The 27,901-nt window shown below is 42.8% G+C and overlaps 1 protein-coding gene across 1 annotated transcript in view; it reads left to right on the top strand.

Moving 5' to 3' along the window:
• The first annotated feature begins 575 nt into the window (after positions 1 to 575).
• LOC135477545 (TATA-binding protein-associated factor 172-like) overlaps positions 576 to 27,901 on the top strand; it is a 66,891-nt gene continuing 39,565 nt past the window's right edge. Inside the window, exons 1-22 of the mRNA XM_064757693.1 lie at positions 576 to 956; positions 3,219 to 3,342; positions 8,617 to 8,731; positions 9,463 to 9,600; positions 9,859 to 10,025; positions 10,459 to 10,589; positions 10,872 to 11,019; positions 15,153 to 15,311; positions 18,003 to 18,098; positions 18,545 to 18,721; positions 19,021 to 19,161; positions 19,692 to 19,819; positions 20,207 to 20,330; positions 21,638 to 21,745; positions 21,942 to 22,091; positions 23,167 to 23,315; positions 23,520 to 23,700; positions 24,011 to 24,180; positions 24,585 to 24,749; positions 25,473 to 25,590; positions 26,979 to 27,135; positions 27,577 to 27,641. Coding sequence (XP_064613763.1) covers positions 946 to 956; positions 3,219 to 3,342; positions 8,617 to 8,731; positions 9,463 to 9,600; positions 9,859 to 10,025; positions 10,459 to 10,589; positions 10,872 to 11,019; positions 15,153 to 15,311; positions 18,003 to 18,098; positions 18,545 to 18,721; positions 19,021 to 19,161; positions 19,692 to 19,819; positions 20,207 to 20,330; positions 21,638 to 21,745; positions 21,942 to 22,091; positions 23,167 to 23,315; positions 23,520 to 23,700; positions 24,011 to 24,180; positions 24,585 to 24,749; positions 25,473 to 25,590; positions 26,979 to 27,135; positions 27,577 to 27,641 — 2,922 coding nt within the window. The 5' untranslated portion in view covers positions 576 to 945. The remainder of the gene's footprint in view (positions 957 to 3,218; positions 3,343 to 8,616; positions 8,732 to 9,462; positions 9,601 to 9,858; positions 10,026 to 10,458; positions 10,590 to 10,871; positions 11,020 to 15,152; positions 15,312 to 18,002; positions 18,099 to 18,544; positions 18,722 to 19,020; positions 19,162 to 19,691; positions 19,820 to 20,206; positions 20,331 to 21,637; positions 21,746 to 21,941; positions 22,092 to 23,166; positions 23,316 to 23,519; positions 23,701 to 24,010; positions 24,181 to 24,584; positions 24,750 to 25,472; positions 25,591 to 26,978; positions 27,136 to 27,576; positions 27,642 to 27,901) is intronic.

Raw genomic sequence — 27,901 nt, 5'->3', positions numbered from 1 at the left:
TTAGTATACAGACTCGATTTGCTTGTAAAACAAAACAAAACAAAAAAAGAAGAAAAACCTGGGAGGCCTGGGAAGCTAATTTTCTTTTTTTTTTTTTTTTTTCACGCATTGCCCGCATCATGTACATTATTATCCTTTCCTATTCAGGTCTTTGCATGATCAAAACTTAAAATTTGAACTGAAAAGTTATAAGTCGTACTTTTATTTATTTATTTATTTTATTTATTATTATTTTTTTAATTTAATTTTTTTTTTTTTTGTATTATTTATTTTTGAGCTTACGAAGGCTCAAGGTTTTGTTTCACTGGTTGGTAATTTATCCATAAATATTTAAGATACCTTGCTGCTGTTATTTCCAGACACTCACGCTAGGCCAGGTTTTGTTTACTATGTCTGTGACTTGGCCTGCGATTCATTCAGTTCAGTAACGTGGTTTGTGTTGTACATGCCAATTTTCGGTTGTCGTAACTGGCATCGTGAACTGCATTTCTATTGGACAACAGCAGTGTGAACGTGCAAGGATTGACCAATCAATGAGATTTGTGTCTGTATTTGAGGCAGGCCGAGTAAAAATGGCTGGCAGTATAAATGCACGCCGCTGGCCGCGCAGGACAGGCGAGCAGGCAGGCTATGACCTCTATGAAATTAGTGAAAATACTTCAATTAAAAGCGTCTTTGTGTCTTTCTGTGACACGATCCTAAGTGAGAATCACCAGTGTAATCTAGTTCAGCACGGAGAGCGAATTGTTGGCCGAGGTTGTTCAGCTATAGAATGTAAAGTTAAGAAGACTGTCTGCTTCTGGATCACACTCAATGATTTTCGGACCGGATCCAAACTTGATGTGAGGAAGCAGGGATCAAGGGGACCTCTGCTCAGAACCCCTTATCCTCCCCCTCCCTGATTTGCAGTGGTGATCTGTGTGGGTGTGCGGCAGAGAACAAAAGATGTCTACCAGGTAACCAGACGTCACTGTAAACATGAGACAGAGAGACAGACCGTAGCCGCCATGTAGACAAATCTACTTCCTACTTGTCCCTTAGTCTATTTCTCCCACGGCGTTCTGAACACCAGGCGGTTTTGTCTGATGTGGTCAACCTTACCTTAACAGCTCATGTTGTTCTTCCATATAAATTATGATTAACATTGTGTTTCATCTACCATAGGCATATAGACATTTGCAGTGAAATTCAGGCCCACCGGATTAGATGTAAGTTCGATGCGTCATTGGTGTAGGCCCGTACAGTGATAGTGATACACATGAAGTCAGTCCCACTCTCAGGGTTAATGATGTCTAATGAGTAATATATTTACTGTATTAATAGCACTATTTAACTGCAGATTTAAAGAGGTACAGCTCTGTACTTTGGGTAGATATGAAAAACAGTACGCCCTACAATTATACTTACATGTATTTATGAAAGCTTTGGAAGTCTCTTAACTTACAGATGGTCATATGTTTCCCTCAGGATGTGTACGGTTTCCTTGAAACATAATGCTGGTAATGAAATATTGTTGAGTATTACATATGCTGAAACACTAATCATATAAATATGTGAACAATTATTTAAAAAAAGCAAATCAGTCAACAATGATGACCCGTTCATTTGAAGTGCATTTAAAGATGAATACGGATACCTGATATTACATGTGTCTGTATCGTCATATAGAGCAAAATTATCTCCCTGTGATATGCTCAGTTGTAGAGAGTTCATTAAATTATAAGGCACCTTATATCAGGACAAATGATCTGAAGCAAAACTGTGTTTTACAAATTATAATAGTCTGTGTCAAATAAATTCAGAGAAGTTCTCACAGTCTCAGACTCCTCAATATGTTACACATATTCTTTGTCATCAGCATTTTGCATTGTGTGTAGCTAACAGGCAGCTTATATTTATTTATTTGTTTATTTATTTGGATGTTGAGAAAGTACTTGAGCCCGATCAGCACGTTTTTACTCATGATGTGGCGGTTGGTTTTATGGGTGGAGGAAACCAGACTGAGAATGCTTGGGAACCATAAACCTTGACATTTGGAATGTTACTAACAAATTTCCCTAGAAGTGACATAAACATTTGCAAGCATTATATGTGGAAGGTTGAAAAACTTATAAGGTTCATCGAGCTTTAGGCCTCTTACTTGTTAGATCTGAGATCTGTTTCATTCTTCCCAGCTTATCTTTCGGGAGATACAGATTTGTACGCTTCCATTTGATAACCTGGAACTTTATTTTTTTCAATATGCTCAACATGTGAAAGCTGCACACTAAACAAACATGTTTCCTTTGATCCTACAGCATAGGTTAAGCTAGGAGGTGTCTCATTGTCTTTCAGGTGCTCTTTTCTGACGAAATTAACATGGGATAGATAGGGAAAATAGGAGAAAATTGACAATAAGACGGCCTGATTTTAAATTCTGGCTAAATCTGTGTCCTACAGTAATTCTTACTTTGTATCATCTACATGTAGTTATTTGTGAATAATTTGTTTCGCATCCACAGAAACCCATACATCTTTAACCCCTATTTTCATTTTAAGTCAGCTTATCTTGGCATCTTCTGAAAAAAGATAAACTCATGGAAAAGGTTAACTCGTGGAAAAGTTTAACTCATGGATTGTTTGGATTATGTACATCATTAACAATTGATTGACAACTTGTTTATATGTCTAAATTTTAAATTGTGTTTTGATAATGAACAGAAAGCACTACAAACAACTATTGTGAAAAAAGTAGATGGTGTTAATATTGGGAAGAATAGTTTCTTCTCTAGCAACAGAGTCAAGTGACTAAAATGGCAGTTTGCAAAGTTGGAAAGAGTCTGAGTGGATCGTTGGTTACTTGTGTGTTAATTGCACTGTTATGATCCTGGTTATTCTCACATAATGAGGTGATATGAATTCAGAAGTACTTTAGGAACAAGGAAAACGTAATTTTGTCACGTACAGCTCAGTACAGGAGTGAGGGACCTAGTTCCAGGCTCGTGAATGTAACTATTCAGAGCAGTTAATGTGGAAGTTTAGTTGGGAATATGGCCGGCCGATCTGCAGAGATTTGTAAGTTCAGTAAATAGGTATCAGGAAGAAAGTCTTTCATGCATAACATTTCACATTATTCTCCTCCAAATACATCACTAGGAGTAAATGAAATGAAAGTCAAAGCAAATGAAGATGGGAAATTGGTGTCCAGTCTAACCATGGCTGATATAAATTTGTTACAGACTTGACCGGCTATTTCTCTTGTTAGAGACGGGCTCTAGCCCCCTGATCCGTAAGTCTGCTGCAGCTCAGATAGGCCAGGTACAGAAACTCCACCCCCATGAGCTGAACAACCTCCTGGCCAAGGTACGTTCTCTCTGTCATGATCACCTACACAATTCAGGGTAAAGTAACCATATCTACATACACTTGAAGTAAAAACTGTTTCTAAACAACTGAAGTAATGATATCATATATTATGTGCATTAAAGTTTGTACACTGAACTATGGTACACTGCAGGTAATGTGACTGCCACCTGTCAGTGTGTGCATGGCATTAAAGTTTGTTCACTGAACTGTGGTACACTGTAGGTAATGTGACTGCCACCTGTTGTTGTGTGCATGGCAGTAAAGTTTGTACACTGAATTGTGGTACACTGCAGGTAATGTGACTGCCACCTGTTGTTGTGTGCATGGCATTAAAGTTTGTACACTGAACTATGGTACACTGCAGGCAATGTGACTGCCACCTGTCATTGTGTGCATGGCATTAAAGTTTGTACACTGAACTGTGGTACACTGCAGGTAATGTGACTGCCACCTGTCGTTGTGTGCATGGCAGTAAAGTTTGTACACTGAACTATGGTACACTGCAGGTAATGTGACTGCCACCCGTTGTTGTGTGCATGGCATTAAAGTTTATACACTGAACTGTGGTACACTGCAGGTAATGTGACTGCCACCTGTCGTGTGCAGGGCAGGAAAGTTTGTACACTGAACTGTGGTACACTGCAGGTAATTGGTGGTAATGCGACTGCCATCTGTCGTTGTTTGCATGGCAGGAAAGTTTGTACACTGAACTGTGGTACACTGTAGGTAATGTGACTGCCACCCGTTGTTGTGTGCATGGCAGTAAAGTTTGTACACTGAACTGTGTGCATGGCAGTAATGTTTGTACACTGAACTGTGGTACACTGTAGGTAATATGACTGCCACCCGTTGTTGTGTGCATGGCAGTAAAGTTTGTACACTGAACTATGGTACACTGCAGGTAATGTGACTGCCACCCGTTGTTGCGTGCATGGCATTAAAGTTTGTACACTGAACTGTGGTACACTGCAGGTAATGTGACTGCCACCCGTTGTTGTGTGCATGGCATTAAAGTTTGTACACTGAATTGTGGTACACTGCAGGTAATGTGACTGCCACCCGTCTTTGTATGCATGGCATTAAAGTTTGTACACTAAACTATGGTACACTGCAGGTAATATGACTGCCACCTGTTGTTGTGTGCATGGTATTAAAGTTTGTACACTGAACTGTGGCACACTGTAGGTAATATGACTGCCACTCGTTGTGTGCATGGCAGTAAAGTTTGTACACTGAACTGTGGTACACTGCAGGTAATGTGACTGCCACCTGTCGTTGTGTGCATGGCATTAAAGTTTGTACACTGAACTATGGTACACTGCAGGTAATGTGACTGCCACTCGTTGTTGCGTGCATGGCATTAAAGTTTATACACTGAACTGTGGTACACTGCAGGTAATGTGACTGCCACCTGTCGTTGTGTGCATGGCAGTAAAGTTTGTACACTGAACTGTGGTACACTGCAGGTAATGTGACTGCCACCTGTCGTTGTGTGCATGGCATTAAAGTTTGTACACTGAACTGTGGTACACTGCAGGTAATGTGACTGCCACCTGTCGTTGTGTGCATGGCAGTTAAGTTTGTACACTGAACTGTGGTACACTGTAGGTAATGTGACTGCCACCCGTTGTTGTGTGCATGGTATTAAAGTTTGTACACTGAACTGTGGTACACTGCAGGTAATGTGACTACCACCCGTTGTTGTGTGCATGGCATGAAAGTTTGTACACTGAATTGTGGTACACTGCAGGTAATGTGACTGCCACCTGTTGTTGTGTGCATGGCAGTAAAGTTTGTACACTGAACTGTGGTACACTGCAGGTAATGTGACTGCCACCCGTTGTTGTGTGCATGGCATTAAAGTTTGTACACTGAATTGTGGTACACTGCAGGTAATGTGACTGCCACCTGTCGTTGTGTGCATGGCAATAAAGTTTGTACACTGAACTATGGTACACTGCAGGTAATGTGACTGCCACCTGTCGTTGTGTGCATGGCAGTAAAGTTTGTACACTGAACTATGGTACACTGCAGGTAATGTGACTGCCACCCGTTGTTGTGTGCATGGCATTAAAGTTTATACACTGAACTGTGGTACACTGCAGGTAATGTGACTGCCACCTGTCGTTGTGTGCAGGGCAGGAAAGTTTGTACACTGAACTGTGGTACACTGCAGGTAATTGGTGGTAATGCGACTGCCATCTGTCGTTGTTTGCATGGCAGTAAAGTTTGTACACTGAACTGTGGTACACTGTAGGTAATGTGACTGCCACCCGTTGTTGTGTGCATGGCATTAAAGTTTGTACACTGAACTGTGTGCATGGCAGTAATGTTTGTACACTGAACTGTGGTACACTGTAGGTAATATGACTGCCACCCGTTGTTGTGTGCATGGCAGTAAAGTTTGTACACTGAACTATGGTACACTGCAGGTAATGTGACTGCCACCCGTTGTTGCGTGCATGGCATTAAAGTTTGTACACTGAACTGTGGTACACTGCAGGTAATGTGACTGCCACCCGTCTTTGTGTGCATGGCATTAAAGTTTGTACACTGAACTATGGTACACTGCAGGTAATATGACTGCCACCCGTTGTTGTGTGCATGGTATTAAAGTTTGTACACTGAACTGTGGCACACTGTAGGTAATATGACTGCCACTCGTTGTGTGCATGGCAGTAAAGTTTGTACACTGAACTGTGGTACACTGCAGGTAATGTGACTGCCACCTGTCGTTGTGTGCATGGCAGTAAAGTTTGTACACTGAACTATGGTACACTGCAGGTAATGTGACTGCCACTCGTTGTTGCGTGCATGGCATTAAAGTTTATACACTGAACTGTGGTACACTGCAGGTAATGTGACTGCCACCTGTCGTTGTGTGCATGGCAGTAATGTTTGTACACTGAACTGTGGTACACTGCAGGTAATGTGACTGCCACCTGTCGTTGTGTGCATGGCATTAAAGTTTGTACACTGAACTGTGGTACACTGCAGGTAATGTGACTGCCACCTGTCGTTGTGTGCATGGCAGTTAAGTTTGTACACTGAACTGTGGTACACTGTAGGTAATGTGACTGCCACCCGTTGTTGTGTGCATGGTATTAAATTTTGTACACTGAACTGTGGTACACTGCAGGTAATGTGACTGCCACCCGTTGTTGCGTGCATGGCATTAAAGTTTGTACACTGAATTGTGGTACACTGCAGGTAATGTGACTGGCACCTGTTGTTGTGTGCATGGCATTAAAGTTTGTACACTGAACTGTGGTACACTGCAGGTAATGTGACTGCCACCCGTTGTTGTGTGCATGGCATTAAAGTTTATACACTGAATTGTGGTACACTGCAGGTAATGTGACTGCCACCTGTCGTTGTGTGCATGGCAGTAAAGTTTGTACACTGAACTATGGTACACTGCAGGTAATGTGACTGCCACCTGTCGTTGTGTGCATGGCAGTAAAGTTTGTACACTGAACTATGGTACACTGCAGGTAATGTGACTGCCACCTGTCGTTGTGTGCATGGCATTAAAGTTTGTACACTGAACTGTGGTACACTGCAGGTAATGTGACTGCCACCTGTCGTTGTGTGCATGGCAGTTAAGTTTGTACACTGAACTGTGGTACACTGTAGGTAATATGACTGCCACCCATTGTTGTGTGCATGGTATTAAAGTTTGTACACTGAACTGTGGTACACTGCAGGTAATGTGACTGCCACCCGTTGTTGTGTGCATGGCATTAAAGTTTGTACACTGAACTGTGGTACACTGCAGGTAATGTGACTGCCACCTGTCGTTGTGTGCATGGCAGTTAAGTTTGTACACTGAACTGTGGTACACTGCAGGTAATGTGACTGCCACCTGTCGTTGTGTGCATGGCATTAAAGTTTGTACACTGAATTGTGGTACACTGCAGGTAATGTGACTGCCACCTGTCGTTGTGTGCATGGCAGTAAAGTTTGTACACTGAACTATGGTACACTGCAGGTAATGTGACTGCCACCCGTCGTTGTGTGCATGGCATTAAAGTTTGTACAATGAACTGTGGTACACTGCAGGTTATGTGACTGCCACCTGTCGTTGTGTGCATGGCATTAAAGTTTGTACACTGAACTGTGGTACACTGCAGGTAATGTGACTGCCACCTGTCGTTGTGTGCATGGCAGTAAAGTTTGTACAATGAACTGTGGTACACTGCAGGTAATGTGACTGCCACCTGTCGTTGTGTGCATGGCATTAAAGTTTGTACACTGAACTGTGGTACACTGCAGGTAATGTGACTGCCACCTGTCGTCGTGTGCATGGCATTAAAGTTTGTACAATGAACTGTGGTACACTGCAGGTAATGTGACTGCCACCTGTCGTTGTGTGCATGGCAGTTAAGTTTGTACACTGAACTGTGGTACACTGTAGGTAATATGACTGCCACCCGTTGTTGTGTGCATGGTATTAAAGTTTGTACACTGAACTGTGGTACACTGCAGGTAATGTGACTGCCACCCGTTGTTGTGTGCATGGCATTAAAGTTTGTACACTGAACTGTGGTACACTGCAGGTAATGTGACTGCCACCTGTCGTTGTGTGCATGGCAGTAAAGTTTGTACACTGAACTATGGTACACTGCAGGTAATGTGACTGCCACCCGTCGTTGTGTGCATGGCAGTAAAGTTTGTACACTGAACTGTGGTACACTGCAGGTAATGTGACTGCCACCTGTCGTTGTGTGCATGGCATTAAAGTTTGTACAATGAACTGTGGTACACTGCAGGTAATGTGACTGCCACCTGTCGTTGTGTGCATGGCATTAAAGTTTGTACAATGAACTGTGGTACACTGCAGGTAATGTGACTGCCACCTGTCGTTGTGTGCATGACATTAAAGTTTGTACACTGAACTGTGGTACACTGCAGGTAATGTGACTGCCACCTGTCGTCGTGTGCATGGCATTAAAGTTTGTACAATGAACTGTGGTACACTGCAGGTAATGTGACTGCCACCTGTCGTTGTGTGCATGGCATTAAAGTTTGTACACTGAACTGTGGTACACTGCAGGTAATGTGACTGCCACCTGTCGTTGTGTGCATGGCATTAAAGTTTGTACACTGAACTGTGGTACACTGCAAGTAATGTGACTGGCACCTGTGGTTGCTACATATATTGTATGTATATTATATGCTGCCTCTAGGAGTGCAATGTCTGATCTAACTACTAAATCATATGATTGGATTGAGGTACATTAACTTTTTGGTTCTGTTATTTTTGAACAGGTGCATGTTTACCTTCGTAGCACATCATGGGACACTCGCATTGCAGCTGCACAGGCTGTTGAAGCGATCACTCGCAATGTTCCGCAGTGGCAGCCTCGTGGTGGCCCCAAAAAAGGTCTGTGTTCTTTGACTCTATACTAACCATACCTATTTATATTGATGCATTTATACTAATAGACTGGCAAAAATTTTCCTGAAAGATCGAATTTGCTTACTATGCTAAGTTTCCTTTTAATACCTACATACTTATACACTATTGTCAGATTATCAGAAGTCTGTGCTTTTCTGAGTCTGTCAGATGGCATTGGATCTCAGTTTCGATCAATACCAGTAATATTCATAAATCCTAGGAAGGCGATGAAAACTATAAAGAGGACGCTTCCATGTGACTGCTGTTAAAGTAGCTGTGGATAGTCAGGAGGTACAGTACAGCCACATCCTAGCTGTGGACAGTCAGGAGGTACAGTACAGCCACATCCTAGCTGTGGATAGTCAGGAGGTACAGTACAGCCACATCCTAACTATCCGACTGTCGGCGGATCATGTCAACCTTACGCCGACCCAATGCCGATGGTAGGTGGAGGATGACGGCGTGTTTGATCAGGATTCGGCCAGGGTTGTTGTGTAGTGAGCATATGATACACAGACTATCCGATCACAATGGTGGTAGGATTTATGGTTAGGATCGAGCTGTACTGTACATGGACTGAGGCTTTTCAGTTTAGTTAATCTCTTACTAGGTTTGATATGGGTTGACAAACACAAAAAATAGATTTATAGCTAATTACAATGTATCAAAACACCAGTCGTGTATGAAGTACATGTTTTGTTGTGTTGTGTTCACAGAAGAGGGTGAAGCTGACGAAGGTGTATCAGCTGGCCGGCTAGCCTTCAAGCAGTTTGATGTGAACAAAGTTTTAACCCATGGGGCGTCCCTGCTGGGCTCTGAGGGCGGGGAGTATGACGTGGAGGAGACCACTGGAGGTGAGTACAGTGGATGGGTGTGATGACCAGATCTGTGATATGTTCTGAGGGTGGGGAGTATGATGTAGAGGAGAGCGATTAGATTGGAACACCAGTGCATTATATGTACTAAATGTTGGCAAGTGGTAAACTCTTGTGAAAACATGTGCACAATGAATTTAAGTCATGAATGCAGAACCTTGACACTTTGATCAGCACATAGGTGGTTATCTCTTAATAAGGCTTCACTCAGTCCTTGTTAAATTCTGTCTGTTGTAGGTTTGGGAAATAAGGAGATGTTAGCAAAACAGAGACAGATGTTGAACAAGCGCTTAGGTTTGGACATCACGGGTAACATGGGACTAGAGATGGAAACCTTCTTCACAGATGACGACTTAGTCTCAACCCAATGTCCGAAAGTTAACGATGTCTCTGTTAAGAAAGTGGTGAGATAATGAGAAAAATGTGACAGTTTACAGCCATTTTATGAGGATATCATGAAGGGCAACTTGGTTTGTTATGTGGGAAGATTTTTGATTATTTACTTGCAGCAGAATGTTTATTACCACTTGTAGGGTGCACACTGTAGGCATACGGTTGTTCATCTCCCTCACAAGGACACAAGTGTTATGTTGTTATACTACAATAGAAACAAGAGGTTTTCATAAACAGGAGCTAGGAGCATGTGTCTATATATTGACAGACCAAAGGACCAACCAGAAATGTTGGTGTTTACTGGCTACACATTCTTGTTTGGCACCTCATACACGCTGAACCAGTAGTGATTAGTGGCATATTTAAGTTAAGGTGCCACATATAATAACAAACACTGCTAGTATTTAACCTTTTAGGTGCCATTTCACTTTTGTACTTCTTTAGATTCCTGTTAAAGAGCTGGTCAAACAACAACTACAGGACACGTCTGGCCTGAGCGCTCGGGAGCGTAACAAAGCCAAGAGAAAAGCCAAGCTGTGGGCCAAACAGATTTCCCGAGATAGCCAAGGGCAAAGGTAGTTTGTACACATTTTGGTGAAAGTGACAGGCTAAATCCAAAGAAATAGGTTTCCAGGAATGCATCTACAGACCTTCAAGATTAGTATCTCTGCAAACAAACATCAGTATTATAAGGCTTGTACACACTACATAGCTAACTAAATGACTTGAACGCAGAACCCCAGGATATTTAGATTCTATTTCTGTTGCTGAACTACATTGTATCTAATTGTACTAATGAAGTTGTGACATCTGACAGGGCTTATCTGTTACAGTAAATAAACTGCGTTTATTTTCAGCACTGATTCAGCTGATACAGAGCCAGCAGCTAAGAAAATTAAACCATCAGTGACAGCCAGTCAGGGGGCCAATCAGAGCTGTGATACTGAGACAGAGAGCAAGCTTAGTGTGGACAGCAACTGTGATAATACCGTCAACATGGATGAGGTAACTCACACCTAGGTAGTTAGCTGTGTGTTAGCGTGGGCGGCAACTGTGGTAATGCTGTCAGCGTGGATGAGGTAACTCAAACCTGGTAGTTTGCTGTGTGTTAGTGTGGACGGCAACTATGGTAATGCTGTCAGCATGGATGAGGTAACTCACACCTGGTAGTTAGCTGTGTGTTAGTGTGGGCGGCAACTGTGGTAATGCTGTCAACATGGATGAGGTAACTCACACCTGGGTAGTTAGCTGTGTGTTAGTGTGGACGGCAACTGTGGTAATGCTGTCAACGTGGATGAGGTAACTCACACCTGGTAGTTTGCTGTGTGTTAGTGTGGGCGGCAACTGAGGTAATGCTGTCAACATGGATGAGGTAACTCACACCTTGGTAGTTAGCTGTGTGTTAGTGTGGGCGGCAACTGAGGTAATGCTGTCAACGTGGATGAGGTAACTCACACCTTGGTAGTTAGCTGTGTGTTAGTGTGGACGGCAACTGTGGTAATGCTGTCAGCGTGGATGAGGTAACTCACACCTTGGTAGTTAGCTGTGTGTTAGTGTGGACGGCAACTGTGGTAATGCTGTCAGCATGGATGAGGTAACTCACACCTGGTAGTTAGCTGTGTGTTAGTGTGGGCGGCAACTGAGGTAATGCTGTCAGCGTGGATGAGGTAACTCACACCTGGTAGTTAGCTGTGTGTTAGTGTGGGCGGCAACTGAGGTAATGCTGTCAACATGGATGAGGTAACTCACACCTTGGTAGTTAGCTGTGTATTAGTGTGGACGGCAACTGTGGTAATGCTGTCAGCGTGGATGAGGTAACTCACACATAGGTAGTTAGCTGTGTGTTAGTGTGGGCGGCAACTGAGGTAATGCTGTCAACATGGATGAGGTAACTCACACGTAGGTGGTTAGCTGTGTGTTAGTGTGGACAGCAACTGAGGTAATGCTGTCAACGTGGATGAGGTAAGTCACACCTTGATACATGTACATGTAGTTAGCTGTATGTTAAAGCTGTGTGTTAGCTCTGTAGCAGAGGAATGGCCGTTTGAGCCATTTTATGAGGTGTTACTCAGTGACTTGTGCTGTATTGTTTCAGACAGAGGAGTGGCCGTTTGAGTCATTCTTTGAGGTTTAACTCAATGACTTGTCCTGTGTTGTTTGAGGCAGAGGAGTGGACGCTTGAGTCATTCTGTGAGCTGTAACTCAGTGACTTGTGCTGTGTTGTTTCAAGTAGAGAAGTGGCCGTTTGAGTCATTCTGTGAGCTGTAACTCAGTGACTTGTGCTGTATTGTTTCAGGCAGAGAAGTGGCTGTTTGATTCATTCTGTGAGCTGTAACTCAGTGACATGTGCTGTGTTGTTTGAGGCAGAGGAGTGGCCATTTGAGTCATTCTGTGAGCTGTAACTCAGTGACTTGTGCTGTGTTGTTTCAGGCAGAGGAGTGGCCGTTTGAGTCATTCTGTGAGCTGTAACTCAGTGACTTGTGCTGTATTGTTTCAGGCAGAGAAGTGGCCGTTTGGGTCATTCCCTGAGCTGTAACTCAGTGGCTTGGCCTGTGTTGTTTCAAGCCGAGGAGTGGCCGTTTGAGTCATTCCCTGAGCTGTAACTCAGTGACTTGGCCTGTGTTGTTTCAGGCAAAGGAGTGGCCGTTTGAGTCATTCTGTGAGCTGTAACTCAGTGACTTGTGCTGTGTTGTTTCAGGCGGAGAAGTGGCCGTTTGAGTCATTCTGTGAGCTGTAACTCAGGGACTTGTGCTGTATTGTTTCAGGCAGAGGCAGAAAAGTGGCCTTTTGAGTCATTCTGTGAGCTGTAACTCAGTGACTTGTGCTGTATTGTTTCAGGCAGGGAGTGGCCGTTTGAGTCATTCTGTGAGCTGTAACTCAGTGACTTGTGCTGTGTTGTTTCAGGCAGAGGAGTGGCCGTTTGAGTCATTCCCTGAGCTGTAACTCAGTGACTTGTGCTGTATTGTTTCAGGCAGAGGAGTGGCCATTTGAGTCATTCTGTGAACTGTAACTCAGTGACTTGTGGTGTGTTGTTTCAGGCAGAGGAGTGGCCGTTTGAGTCATTCTGTGAGCTGTAACTCAGTGACTTGTGCTGTGTTGTTTCAGGCAGAGAAGTGGCCGTTTGAGTCATTCCCTGAGCTGTAACTCAGTGACTTGTGCTGTGTTGTTTCAGGCAGAGAAGTGGCCGTTTGAGTCATTCTGTGAGCTGTAACTCAGTGGCTTGTGCTGTATTGTTTCAGGCAGAGGCAGAGGAGTGGCCGTTTGAGTCATTCTGTGAGCTGTAACTCAGTGATTTGTGCTGTGTTGTTTCAGGCAGAGAAGTGGCCGTTTGAGTCATTCTGTGAGCTGTAACTCAGTGACTTGGCCTGTGTTGTTTCAGGCAGAGAAGTGGCTGTTTGAGTCATTCTGTGAGCTGTAACTCAGTGACTTGGCCTGTATTGTTTCAGGCAGAGGCAGAAAAGTGGCCGTTTGAGTCATTCTGTGAGCTGTAACTCAGGGACTTGTGCTGTGTTGTTTCAGGCAGAGGAGTGGCCTTTTGAGTCATTCCCTGAGCTGTAACTCAGTGACTTGTGGTGTGTTGTTTGAGGCAGAGGAGTGGCCGTTTGAGTCATTCTGTGAGCTGTAACTCAGTGACTTGTGCTGTATTGTTTCAGGCAGAGGCAGAAAAGTGGCCGTTTGAGTCATTCTGTGAGCTGTAACTCAGGGACTTGTGCTGTGTTGTTTCAGTCAGAGGAGTTGCCGTTTGAGTCATTCTGTGAGCTGTAACTCAGTGACTTGTGCTGTGTTGTTTCAGGCAGAGGAGTGGCCGTTTGAGTCATTCCCTGAGCTGTAACTCAATGACTTGTGCTGTGTTGTTTCAGGCAGAGAAGTGGCCGTTTGAGTCAATCTGTGAGCTGTAACTCAGTGACTTGTGCTGTGTTGTTTCAGGCAGAGGAGTGGCCATTTGAGTCATTCTGTGAGCTGTAACTCAGTGACTTGTGCTGTGTTGTTTCAGGCAGAGGAGTGGCCGTGTGAGTCATTCTGTGAGCTGTAACTCAGGGACTTGTGCTGTGTTGTTTCAGTCAGAGGAGTGGCTGTTTGAGTCATTCTGTGAGCTGTAACTCAGTGACTTGTGTTGTGTTGTTTCAGGCAGAGGAGTAGCCGTTTGAGTCATTCTGTGAGCTGTAACTCAGGGACTTGTGCTGTATTGTTTCAGGCAGAGAAGTGGCCGTTTGAGTCATTCTGTGAGCTGTAACTCAGTGACTTGGCCTGTGTTGTTTCAGGCAGAGGAGTGGCCTTTTGAGTCATTCCCTGAGCTGTAACTCAGTGACTTGTGGTGTGTTGTTTGAGGCAGAGGAGTGGCCGTTTGAGTCATTCTGTGAGCTGTAACTCAGTGACTTGTGCTGTATTGTTTCAGGCAGAGGCAGAAAAGTGGCCGTTTGAGTCATTCTGTGAGCTGTAACTCAGGGACTTGTGCTGTGTTGTTTCAGTCAGAGGAGTGGCCGTTTGAGTCATTCTGTGAGCTGTAACTCAGTGACTTGTGCTGTGTTGTTTCAGGCAGAGGAGTGGCCGTTTGAGTCATTCCCTGAGCTGTAACTCAATGACTTGTGCTGTGTTGTTTCAGGCAGAGAAGTGGCCGTTTGAGTCAATCTGTGAGCTGTAACTCAGTGACTTGTGCTGTGTTGTTTCAAGCAGAGGAGTGGCCATTTGAGTCATTCTGTGAGCTGTAACTCAGTGACTTGTGCTGTGTTGTTTCAGGCAGAGGAGTGGCCGTTTGAGTCATTCTGTGAGCTGTAACTCAGGGACTTGTGCTGTGTTGTTTCAGTCAGAGGAGTGGCTGTTTGAGTCATTCTGTGAGCTGTAACTCAGTGACTTGTGTTGTGTTGTTTCAGGCAGAGGAGTAGCCGTTTGAGTCATTCTGTGAGCTGTAACTCGGGACTTGTGCTGTATTGTTTCAGGCAGAGGAGTGGCCATTTGAGTCATTCTGTGAGCTGTAACTCAGGGACTTGTGGTGTGTTGTTTGAGGCAGAGGAGTGGCCGTTTGAGTCATTCTGTGAGCTGTAACTCAGTGACTTGTGCTGTGTTGTTTCAGGCAGAGAAGTGGCCGTTTGAGTCATTCTGTGAGCTGTAACTCAGTGGCTTGTGCTGTATTGTTTCAGGCAGAGGAGTGGCCGTTTGAGTCATTCTGTGAAGTGCTACTTAACGACCTGTTCCACAGCTCCTGGGAGACGAGGCATGGAGCCAGCACAGGACTGCGAGAGGTGATCAAGTTACATGGCAGAGGAGCAGGCAAAACCACAGACACACCCTGTAACCAGGTATATCATGCTGTAGAAAATTGTCTGTACATTGCCATGAGGTCGGGTTATTACTGACATGTTTGTAGCCACACTTAAATTTATTGGGGATCCAATTGCTTTCCACCAGTATGGTACAAACATTGAACTAACTCTTTAGGTTTAAATTTTGCATCGTATATGTAAGAGAATTTGTCAAAAGCCTGTGGTGTTATACTTTGAGCATTGTGGTTTCTCAGCCCATGGCATTTGGCTACTGTCATACAAGTGAAATATCCTTACTATGGTTTTGAACACTGATAAATGGATCAATAAACCAGTATCTGTGAGGTTGTATGTGACCTGAAATTTACATAATTATAATCAAAAATCTTTTATAGCAGGAAAGTCAATATCATCAGTAACTATGGACATCTGTTACATGACTAGTGTATCAGGAACGTCAATATCATCGGTAACTATGGGCATTTGTCACGTGATTAGTGTATCAGGAACGTCAATATCATCGGTAACTATGGGCATTTGTCACGTGACTAGTGTATCAGGAACGTCAATATCATCGGTAACTATGGGCATTTGTCACGTGACTAGTGTATCAGGAAAGTCAATATCATCGGTAACTATGGGCATTTGTCATGTGACTAGTGTATCAGGAAAGTCAATATCAGTGGTAACTATGGGCATTTGTCACGTGACTAGTGTATCAGGAAAGTCAATATCATCGGTAACTATGGACATCTGTTACATGATTAGTGTATCAGGAACGTCAATATCATCGGTAACTATGGGCATTTGTCACGTGACTAGTGTACCAGGAAAGTCAATATCATCGGTAACTATGGGTATTTGTCACGTGACTAGTGTACCAGGAAAGTCAATATCATCGGTAACTATGGACATCTGTTACATGATTAGTGTATCAGGAACGTCAATATCATCGGTAACTATGGGCATTTGTCACGTGACTAGTGTACCAGGAAAGTCAATATCATCGGTAACTATGGGTATTTGTCATGTGACTAGTGTATCAGGAACATCAATATCAGCGGTAACTATGGGCATTTGTCACGTGACTAGTGTATCAGGAAAGTCAATATCATCGGTAACTATGGGTATTTGTCATGTGACTAGTGTACCAGGAAAGTCAATATCAGTGGTAACCATGGGCATTTGTCATGTGACTAGTGTATCAGGAACGTCAATATCATCGGTAACTATGGGCATTTGTCACGTGACTAGTGTACCAGGAAAGTCAATATCATTGGTAACTATGGACATTTGTCATGTGACTAGTGTACCAGGAAATTCAATATCAGTGGTAACTATGGGCATTTGTCATGTGACTAGTGTATCAGGAACGTCAATATCATCGGTAACTATGGGCATTTGTCACGTGACTAGTGTACCAGGAAAGTCAATATCATTGGTAACTTTGGGCATTTGTCACGTGATTAGAGTATGAGGAAAGTCAATATCATCGGTAACTATGGGCATTTGTCACGAGACTAGTGTATCAGGAACATCAATATCAGTGGTAACTATGGGCATTTGTCACGTGACTAGTGTATCAGGAAAGTCAATATCATCGGTAACTATGGGCATTTGTCACGAGACTAGTGTATCAGGAAAGTCAATATCAGCGGTAACTATGGGCATTTGTCACGTGACTAGTGTACCAGGAAAGTCAATATCAGTGGTAACTATGGGCATTTGTCATGTGACTAGTGTATCAGGAACGTCAATATCATCGGTAACTATGGGCATTTGTCACGTGACTAGTGTACCAGGAAAGTCAATATCATTGGTAACTTTGGGCATTTGTCACGTGATTAGAGTATGAGGAAAGTCAATATCATCGGTAACTATGGGCATTTGTCACGAGACTAGTGTATCAGGAACATCAATATCAGCGGTAACTATGGGCATTTGTCACGTGACTAGTGTATCAGGAAAGTCAATATCATCGGTAACTATGGGCATTTGTCACGAGACTAGTGTATCAGGAAAGTCAATATCAGCGGTAACTATGGGCATTTGTCACGTGACTAGTGTATCAGGAAAGTCAATATCATCGATAACTATTCGCATTTGTCACGTGACTAGTGTATCAGGAAAGTCAATATCAGCGGTAACTATGGGCATTTGTCACGTGACTAGTGTATCAGGAAAGTCAATCTGAGCGGTAACTATTTGTCACGTGATTAGTGTATCAGGAACGTCAATATCATCGGTAACTATGGGCATTTGTCATGTGACTAGTGTATCAGGAAAGTCAATATCATCGGTAACCATGGGCATTTGTCATGAGACTAGTGCATCAGGAAAGTCAATATCACCGGTAACTATGGGCATTTGTCACGTGACTAGTGTATCAGGAACGTCATTCTCAGCGGTAACTATTTGTCACGTGACTAGTGTATCAAGAACGTCAATATCAGCAGTAACTATGGACATTTGTCACGTGACTAGTGTATCAGGAAAGTCAATATCAGCGGTAACTATGGACATTTGTCACGTGACTAGTGTATCAGGAACGTCAGTCTCAGCGGTAACTATTTGTCACGTGACTAGTGTATCAGGAACGTCAATCTCAGCGGTAACTATTTGTCACGTGATTAGTGTATCAGCTGTTAGCATCGTATGGGTATGTAATTTTATCTCATCAAGCATAAGTTTGGTTGTCTATCACATGGGACATTGTTTACCTTACAGTTAGAGGCAGCAAACCAGTCCTGGCTCTCCGATGTTGCGTTAAGATTGCTCTGTGTCTTGGCACTGGACAGATTCGGTGACTTCGTGGCTGATGAGGTGTGTGAAGCTGTTCTATAGTCTGCTGTTAAGTTACATCATCAAGTTGTCTTGCTTGACAGTTGTTCATGTAGCAGTCATATTTGTCCTTTAGTGACTGCATAATTGTTTACACATATTATTTTCTTTTTGTTTGTGAAAGCCTCTTGGATGAACAGTTTCGTACAAATTGACTTAGTTGCATTGTACCTTCAGTAAATAAAGATAATCGTGAAGTTATTATTAGTGTCAGTTGTGGATGTTGTAAAAAGCCAGTTTGGATTATATTCTTATACAAATAATGAGATTATTACTTTAATACCAGTGTGTAGAGTAGTATTAATGAAAACACTTGCATGTAAACATTTTATGTGGATACATCAAGTTCTACAGCTGTATGTATTTTAAAGATAGAAATTGATTTATGTACTTTCTATGTAGCAGAGCTAAAGGTGTTTTGTTTCTAGGTGGTGGCCCCTGTGCGGGAAACAACATCACAGAGCTTGGGGGTAGTGCTTCGGTTCCTGGATACCCCAGGGGTACAGGGGGTTCTGGGTGCCCTGCTGCAGCTGCTGGCACAGACCCAGTGGGAGGTACGCCATGGTGGCCTGCTGGGCCTCAAGTACATGCTTGCTGTGCGACAGGTAAGTGATCATAGATCAAGGGTATAATAAATGTAATGGAACCGAACATTGACCAACCCTCAAACTTAGGTGTTATTTACTGAGATTTGTGAATTTGTCTGTGACATTTTGTATCTGCTGTCATTGTTTTAGACTGATACACATTGTATTCAGAGAGACCTGCAGTGCAGAAATCTCACAGCTGTACAGATAAGTTGTTCACAATACTATTTCTTTGACCTCCCAGTTTTTGTAGTGGTCAGTGTATTTGTTTTAGATTATGAAGCAGATTTTCTATTCCTTCCCTTTGTCTTACACAGGATATGACCGAGATTCTTTTGCCAATGGTGCTGCCCCCTATATTCTATGGTCTCCAGGACATAGATGATGATGTGAGGGCTGTGGCTGCCTCTTCTCTTTTACCTGTGTCTACTTCACTCATAAAGCATCTTCCAGCCCAGGTAAGTACCTGAACATAATGTACCTGTCACCAGGTACCATGGCACGATTGGTCCATTCATTCGTGTGTTCATCATAATTCTAGAAATAAACACATAAATAAACATCAGGGATGAAAGTGGTGGAAATATATTTTATGTGTTCTATAATCCATGGAAAGTGATAAGGTTTGACAGTATATTTGTTGTGCTGTTGTTGTGGTATGGTTTAATATACGTGCTAACAAGTACAAATCATCAAATTATGGTTGAAACTTGTAAAGTGGTTTGTTTTTTTTATGTTAGTAAAATGTGCACATAACATTGCATTGTTGACCCAAATAATCCCAAAAACTTTATGTTTGAAGTTTATGTTTGATTTTTCTTAAGATACATATATTGCCTGTGTACATTACAAATGACAGATTTTATGTCTGGTATAGTTTGGATAAACTGTGAATATTACTGTTACTGGAACTTGTAATGGAGTGTGTGAATTGTGAGAAGCACAGCAGGTCCACATATACATCTCTCTCTCTCTCTCTCTCTCTCAGGTGCCCCAGATTGTGGCTTGCCTGTGGGAAACCCTCATGGACTTGGATGAGCTAACAGCTTCCACCAACAGCATCATGATGCTTCTCTCTACATTACTCTCCTATCCCCAGGGGAGCTCAGTGTCCAGGTGAGTGGGACAGCAAATCACTGAAGGTCTTCTGGGTACCTGAACATGAGCCAGCAATGTTTGAATTGAGTTCTTGGTTTTCAGATTAACTTCATCCAACTAATGTTATTATGCTACATCTTGATTAACATTCACTTTGGATGTGGCAGATAAACTAAAGAAATTTAAATATATATATAGTCTTACATTTCACGTGTATAAGACCTTTAAAAGTCCTCATGACTTTTAGTCCATATAAGTTAGAATATTTTGTGCTGTGGACTTCATGACTGAAAAATTGCTAAGTACCGTGTAAAACCCTAAGCATTCATTCATTCGTTATGAACCAGTGCATGGCCCTAAGGTAATAAGTAGTGTACAAATCAGGAGGTGTACTTTATGTTCCAGTCTTCATCAGCCTCTCTCAGAGCTTGTCCCACGACTGTGGCCATTTCTCAGGCATAACATCACCTCTGTGAGGGGAGCTGCTCTGGAAACTCTACACACTCTCCTGTCCTGTGCTAACAGCCAGGTAAGTCAGGTGTAAATCTGAGTGAGCTGGTCTGATTACTGTGATAACAGCCAGGTTAGTGAGGCGTGAATCTGAGTGAGCTGATCTGATTACTGTGCTAACAGCCAGGTAAGTCAGATGTAAATCTAATTGAGCTGGTCTGAATACTGTGATAACAGCCAGGTAAGTCAGGTGTGAATCTTTGTGACTGTTCTGGTTACTGTGCACACCCATGTGGCCGGTGATAACGGCCATACAAGTCGTTTGTGGATCTGTTTGAGCTGTTCTGGTTACTGTACACACACGTGTCCTGTGTTAACAGCCACGTGAACCAGGTGTGAATCTGTGTGGGCTGTTCTGGTTACTGTGCACACCCATGTGTCCTGTAATAACAACCATATGAGCTATGTGTGAATCTGTATGGGCTGTTCTGGTTACTGCACACACCCATGTGTCCTGTGATTGCAGCCAGGTGAGGCAGCTACATGTACATGTTATCTTTCACCTCCTTGACTGCTAGCTGCTAACACAGTGAAGTCAAGTACCAGCATGTGTGCGATCTTGAATACACAAAATAGTGGATATTCTCCCATTTTTATGCACAACACAAGCCTTATGGTTACAGATCCATTTTTATGCGCAACACAAGCCTTATGGTTACAGATCCATTTTTATGAACAACACAAGCTTTATGGTTACAGATCCATTTTTATGCGCAACACAAGCCTTATGGTTACAGATCCATTTTTATGCACAACGCAAGCCTTATGATTACAGATCCATTTTTGTGCACAACACAAGCCTTATGGTTACAGATCCATTTTTATGCGCAACACAAGCCTTATAGTTACAGATCCATTTTTATGCGCAACACAACCCTTACGGTTACAGATCCATTTTTATGCGCAACACAAGCCTTATGGTTACAGATCCATTTTTATGCGCAATGCAAGCCTTATGGTTACAGATCCATTTTTATGAACAACACAAGCCTTATGGTTACAGATCCATTTTTGTGCACAACACAAGCCTTATGGTTACAGATCCATTTTTGTGCACAACACAAGCCTTGTGGTTACAGATCCATTTTTGTGCACAACGCAAGCCTTATGGTTACAGATCCATTTTTGTGCACAACACAAGCCTTATGGTTACAGATCCATTTTTGTGCACAACACAAGCCTTATGGTTACAGATCCATTTTTGTGCACAACACAAGCCTTATGGTTACAGATCCATTTTTATGTGCAACACAAGCCTTATGGTTACAGATGTTTGATTATTAAAAATCATTAACCCTGATCAGTTGTTTTGTGTTTGTACTTCAGAACACAGTCACCACATGGCTGGCCCCTATTCTACCAGACTGTTTGAGGCATGTGTATCAGCGTAGTTTACTCGAGGACAATCCACATGTGTTAGCAGTTACAGAAAAGGTAAAGCTGGGCATTTGTATAAAACACACATACATACTTGGGTCTTTGTTTTGCACTGCTACAGGTTTCAAATTGAATGCATGTAAGTCTATGCTCTCATTCACCTTCATCCTTTGTACATCCCCTAGATTGTAGTTATAGGTTTTCCTTTTCATGTTCAGGGTTTTAATGAGACAGGTGTGTTTTTGTTTTGCAGGTGTGGGCTAAACTCCTGGAGGTTGTGCCCCTCTCCCACCTTGTTCCCGCGGCGTGTCTGTGGCTGGGCGTCTGGCTATGTCTGGTGATGCAGCCTGCCAGACTACCTTACGACCCTAGTTACCTGATAGAAGCCAAACACAGAGGCAGGGTGAGTCAGCTCAACATTAGAAACATACTGATGTGTGAGGAATTGAAGCTTAGAAATTAAACGGTTACAGATACAGGATTTGTGTTAGAAGCCAGTATTTGCGTAACTATTGGGTCAGGGGTTGATTCCACGAAGAATGAAGTTAAAATTTATAATGTGATTTGAATGTTTATTTTGTATTGTACAAGTTTAAAAAAAGTGTTATGTGAAGACAAATGTGTCTGAATTTAGACATCTGGAGCCATAGACTGTGTATTATATGAGATTGTTAAAAATTGCATTGTGGACTCCACCCATGACATGTTTTTCTAATCCTACATGTGTACTACTAGTGTTCAAATTGCCGATAGTTGTGACATAAGAAAGCAAAAAACAGAAGAGTTCAGAGTTGGACTGTTTTCGTAGAGGCAGGAAGCATTTTTACGAGTTCACCAATGTTTCTGAATAACAGTGTTGGTTAGCCATATTGCCAGATTCCAGTTGATACAGTATTGTACCTTATTCTCATGAAAATGAGAGCTGTGGAGAATTTTTTTGTAGTGAACACTGGAATGTGTTAGACCTGCAGTGTATACAGGCAGGTGATCATGATGATGATGGTGTTTTACCTCACCTCTAGTGTATAGATGGTAATGATGGTGTTTTACCTCACCTGTATTTTGTAGATGTTAATGATGGTGTTTTACCTCACCTGTAGTGTATAGATGTTAATGGTGTTTAACCTCACCTATAACGTATAGATGTTAATGATGGTGTTTTACCTCACCTGTAGCGTATAGATTGTAATAATGGTGTTTTACCTCACCTGTAGCGTATACACGTAGATGATAATGATGGTGTTTTACCTCACCTGTAGTTTATAGATGGTAATGATGCTGCCGTACCTCACCTATAGTGTATAGATGGTAATGATGCTGCCTTACCTCACCTGTAGTGTATAGATGGTAATGATAGTGATTTACCTCACCTGTAGCGTATACATATAGATGATCATGGTGCTATTTTACCTCACCTGTAGTGTGTACATGTAGATGATAATGATGATGTTTTATCTTGTTGTGGTTTTGGGGTTCAGGAGCAGACCCCAGGTAAAGCCCGCCTGTCCAACAGTGGCGACTCCGTGTTGAAGGAGACCAGGGACCACATCGGGGGAATTAGCACGCTCACCTCAGGGCCTCAGGAGCTGGATATCACCGTCACTAGGGCCAGGATCACCTCAGCCAGGTGGGTCAGAGGTCATGGGTTGAGGGGTCATAGGTCATGAGGTTATGGGATAAGAATCAGCCAGTCAGGATTTGTTCTCCTCTAGCTCAGTGTTCACCCTGGTCATACATGTATGTAAAATTATAAGAAACAGACTACATACTGATACTCTTAGGATGTGTGGTAAAGTGTTGAATACATGTAGCTCTCTAACCTCTCCCTCAGGCTATTGGGTAAGCTGTGTAGCAGAATGACAAAACCTGACAGCTCGCTGCCCCTCCCCCCAGATGCGGAGGCTCCTGCCGACACCCTGGGCAAGCTCTTCCTCTTTCACCTGCTATCCAAGTCAGCCATCCAGAGGTTTGCCATCATCCTGACTGTACAGGAGTGGGCGTCAGCCAGCAAGGTTACATATCACAATTTATTCCCTTAAAAACAATCTCAGACCTGGTATCAAGAGAATTGGTATGAACCCAACACCACCACCACATGTATATTACTATTATTCCTTGTTGATGAAGTCTGCGATCACTGCAATTTCTGGTTAGAAAAGGGCTTCAGACATGATTAATAACAACCTGAATCCGAGTTCAGCCTGGTTTATCTGATAAAGTCTGTTTGTACACAATGTAGTTATATGTAGTTGTACATGTTAAGCTTACAGTGATGAGGTATATGTATATGTGAGACTGTGACTACCTGTTTACTTACTGTAGGGTCAGGGAATAGGGGAAGAGCTCCTCAGTCGGATGTCTGAGTGTCTGAATGAGGCCATCTACTTTGACGAGATCGCCTTACCCTTCACACGCATGCAGACAGACTGTCGAGAGTTTATCTCTCTCTTGTCTCAGCAAGGTGTGGAACTAGAGTCAAAATTCCCACCAGGGTAAGTTTATACAGGGGTATTATAAATGTATATGTGCTCTGTGAACAGTGATACATTTGCAGTCTCCTCTCTGGCTGGGCTATATATACCTTATGGCTTTCTGCTTTGGCTGAGATTATAAGTGAAAACTATTTTCACAAACCTTGAGTGGGCTGTAGATTTCTCACGGCTCTTTTCTGGTTTCTCCCATCTACCAACCTGACCACTGTCAGACATGTGCCTTTAAGCATGACGTAAACACAAATCTTAACCAGATACAAAAGATTCACTTTTGTGTTTTTGTATTCACTTTTTGACATACATGTAAAAATATACATTAAGCCTAAATGTATTACATTTTCAGTGTGCTAGTTTTTTCAGATAAATGAACATATCCATTAAAATATTTGTCCCGTTCCCCTTAGGACAATTCTGTCACTGGAGCAAGCCATTGCATTGACATCCACTGTGTTTGATCAGCTGAAGACAGAGTTACCTCCCCTCAAGGTGAAAGAGTTTGAGGCTCGACGAGCTCAGCTACAGGCCAAGGTCATGGACACATTCAGGCAGCAACAGTCCCTTACATTCCGGTGCGTTCCTAGAATGGCCAAGCTTAGACAGTTTTCTCTTTCAGAAATATTCTCAGTTGTTATATGTCAGAAAAAAAGTAAGAAAAGTGACTGATAGTTTGCTTCAAGGAATCTTCGGGCCACAATGAAAATGCCAGCTAGAGGTATAACTGAAAACCTTATGGTGGAAAAGTTTGTTGTGAGGGTTTAGTATCCATTGTGTCGGGAAACTTAACGCCAGCCACTTGGAGCGAAGGCTTACACTTAATAGCGTAGAGACATAGTGTCATGTACATACATATACTGCCATCTTTTCTTCATGATCAGTCCAGGTTATACAAGCATTTAGTGAACACCAACGCTTGTGTGGGTTACCCAGTATATCCATGTGTGTCTAAATGCACCATGTATTTGATGCCTGTGGTTAAACCCCTCAGCTGTACTACATGTAGGGGCCTCCGTGGCTCAGTCGGTTAAAGCGCTAGCGCAGCGTAATGACCCAGGGGTCTCTCACCAATGCGGTCGCTATGAGTTCAAGTCCAGCTCATGCTGGTTTCCTCTCCGGCCATACGTGGGAAGGCCTCTCAGCAACCTGCGGATGGTTGTGGGTTTCCCCCAGGCTCTGCCCGGTTTCCACCCACCATAATGCTGGCCGTCGTCGTATAAGTGAAATATTGTTGAGTACGGCGTAAAACACCAATGAAATAAATAAATAAATACTACATGTATATGTTGATTGTTCAGAGTGCAGAGTGGCCTGGCAGGGGTAATGATCCTGATGGACAGACTGCCAGACAAGCTCAACCCCATCATTAGACCTCTCATGGAGTCTGTCAAGAAGGAGGAAAATCCAGACTTACAGGTAACATTGGTATTGTTATACCCACACTTACAAGTAACACTGGTGTTACCATACCCAGACCTACAGGTAACCCAAACATTGGTGTTGTTATACCCAGTCTTCCAGGTAAGACTGGCGTTGTTACCCAATCTTCCAGGTAACACTCTTGTTGTTATACCCAGTCTTCCAGGTACCACTGGTGTTGTCATACCCAGACTTTCAGGTAACACTGGTGTTACTATATTACCCAGACTTACAGGTTACACTAGTGTTGTTATACCCAGACTTAAAGGTAACACTGGTGCTATTGTACTCAGACTTGTGTGTGTGTGAGTGCATAGGGTTTAACATTGTACTTAACAATTTTTCAGTCCTGTGACAATGAAGGAGTCCTTAGAGTGCATGTAATGTGTTCCCTTGTTGCAGGACAGATTTCCACCGCTCTTTTAAATAGTGCTGCTTCACTGAGACGCGTTACTGAAGGCAAGTAAGCCGCCCCACCTGAGCCATTATACCGATATGGGTCAACCAGTCTTTGCTCTTCCCCTTAATGCTGAACGCCAAGAGACGAAGCTACAACTTCCTCTTTTAAAGTTTTTTAAAGATACCCGTCTCAGGATTGACCCTGGATCAACTGCTCTTGAAGCGGACACCAAGTGAGCCACCTGGGCTGGTCAAACTTACATGCGACACAGATGGTGTTATAATCCGAAGTACCTGTAACACTGTTGTTTTCAATATTTCCCATTAACAGGATTGGTATACGGCTGAGTTGGCAAACCTATCAATTTTAGCCATGGACGAAACATATTTTGTGCCAAGTGTCATTGCCTGCAGTTTTTGTCTCGATGTAGAAGTGCATACAAGTACATCGGGTAGTGCATTTCAGATAGGCAGTCTCCGTTTTGGTTTTAACAGGTGCCGTGATAAGAAAATGTGCTTTGATATTAAACCTGTGCTGTATTGTTAACAATACCTTGGTCTATTAAGTGCATGGAAGGGTATGTGAATGTATTTGCATCCATGCGACAGGTGGAGGCCTCTGTGGCTGAGGTGGTTAGCATGCCAGCTCAGCACAATGCCGAAGGAGCCTCTCACCAGTGCAGTCGCTGTGAGTTCAAGTCCTGCTCATGCTGGCTTCCTCTTTAGCAACCAGAGGATGGTTGTGAGTGTCTCAAGGGGTTTGCCCAGTTTCGTCCCACCATAATGATGGCTGCCATCGTATAAGTGAAATATTCTTGAGTACGCCATAAAACACCAGGCAAAAAAATAAATAAATGTGGTTGTCATGTGCAAGTGTGTTTGGTAAATAAAGATATTTTGTTGAAATCACGACATATTGAAGCCATTGTTAAGTTATTGTTCAGTTAACACTGAAGAGAAATCATGGAATTGTTATTTTCTTGCAGAATCGAGCGGGGAAGAGTTTATCTCTCTTGTTACAGAAATGTTCTCAAAGAAACCCAAGCCCAAATTCCAAAATTATAAAAAACCTGTGCAGTTTTCTTTGCTGTGATCCAAAAGTGACCCCACCTGTCCAGAGATCTCCAAGTATTTCAACAACAGGTGGGTTCTGGGTTTCAAAGAAAGAAAGACTATGAGTTGTGCTACCTGGGAAGTACACCTTTACTTTCCAGGGGCCTGTCCTACAAAACTCTCGCAACTCTATGTTGCCATTGATGATACGCCAGGCGCCTGATGAGACTGATTTGTAACACCTGATCCACTTGCTTCACACACTGAGGTTGATATCTTATGTATGAAAATGTATGCCTGTACCTTTTTCCATTCTGAAATCTTTTTCAGTAAAATATCAAGAGAGTATCATAAAGTGTGAGTTAGATAAATAAAAGAATAAGTAAATAAATAGACAAACTATGCTTTGGCACTGAAAATGCATTGCTATTTGCTGGCCATACAGAACATTTCTTGTCAATAATGGTTTCTCCTGTTTATGTTGTGTATGACTAGCTTGTCAGGTGAAACATACTGGATTGTTCTCCACAGATATACCTCCAGAAGTTGACTGCACAACTACCAGCGGGATACTCACTCTTCTTAACCTGCAAAAGGTAATGCAGTTACACTGAACACCTTTGTACACTTAGGTTATGTATATTAGATATGGTTGTGAAATTCTGAGGTATCCAAGCTCTCTAATGTAGAGACGTGGAGTCAACAGCATGCATTGTACACGCAGTCCTTTACAGGGTCCTCTGTGTTCATGGATACACCGATGAACTGCAAGTGTAACTGATGAACTGCAAGTGTAACTGATGAACTTCAAGTGTAACTGATGAACTATGCTTACATGTGTACTTGTAATGTGTGC

Source organism: Liolophura sinensis, chromosome 1 (assembly GCF_032854445.1).
Source record: "Liolophura sinensis isolate JHLJ2023 chromosome 1, CUHK_Ljap_v2, whole genome shotgun sequence".
NCBI lineage: Eukaryota > Metazoa > Mollusca > Polyplacophora > Chitonida > Chitonidae > Liolophura > Liolophura sinensis.
The sequence above is the reverse complement of the archived record's forward strand: the minus strand, read 5'-3'. Positions and strand labels throughout refer to the sequence as shown.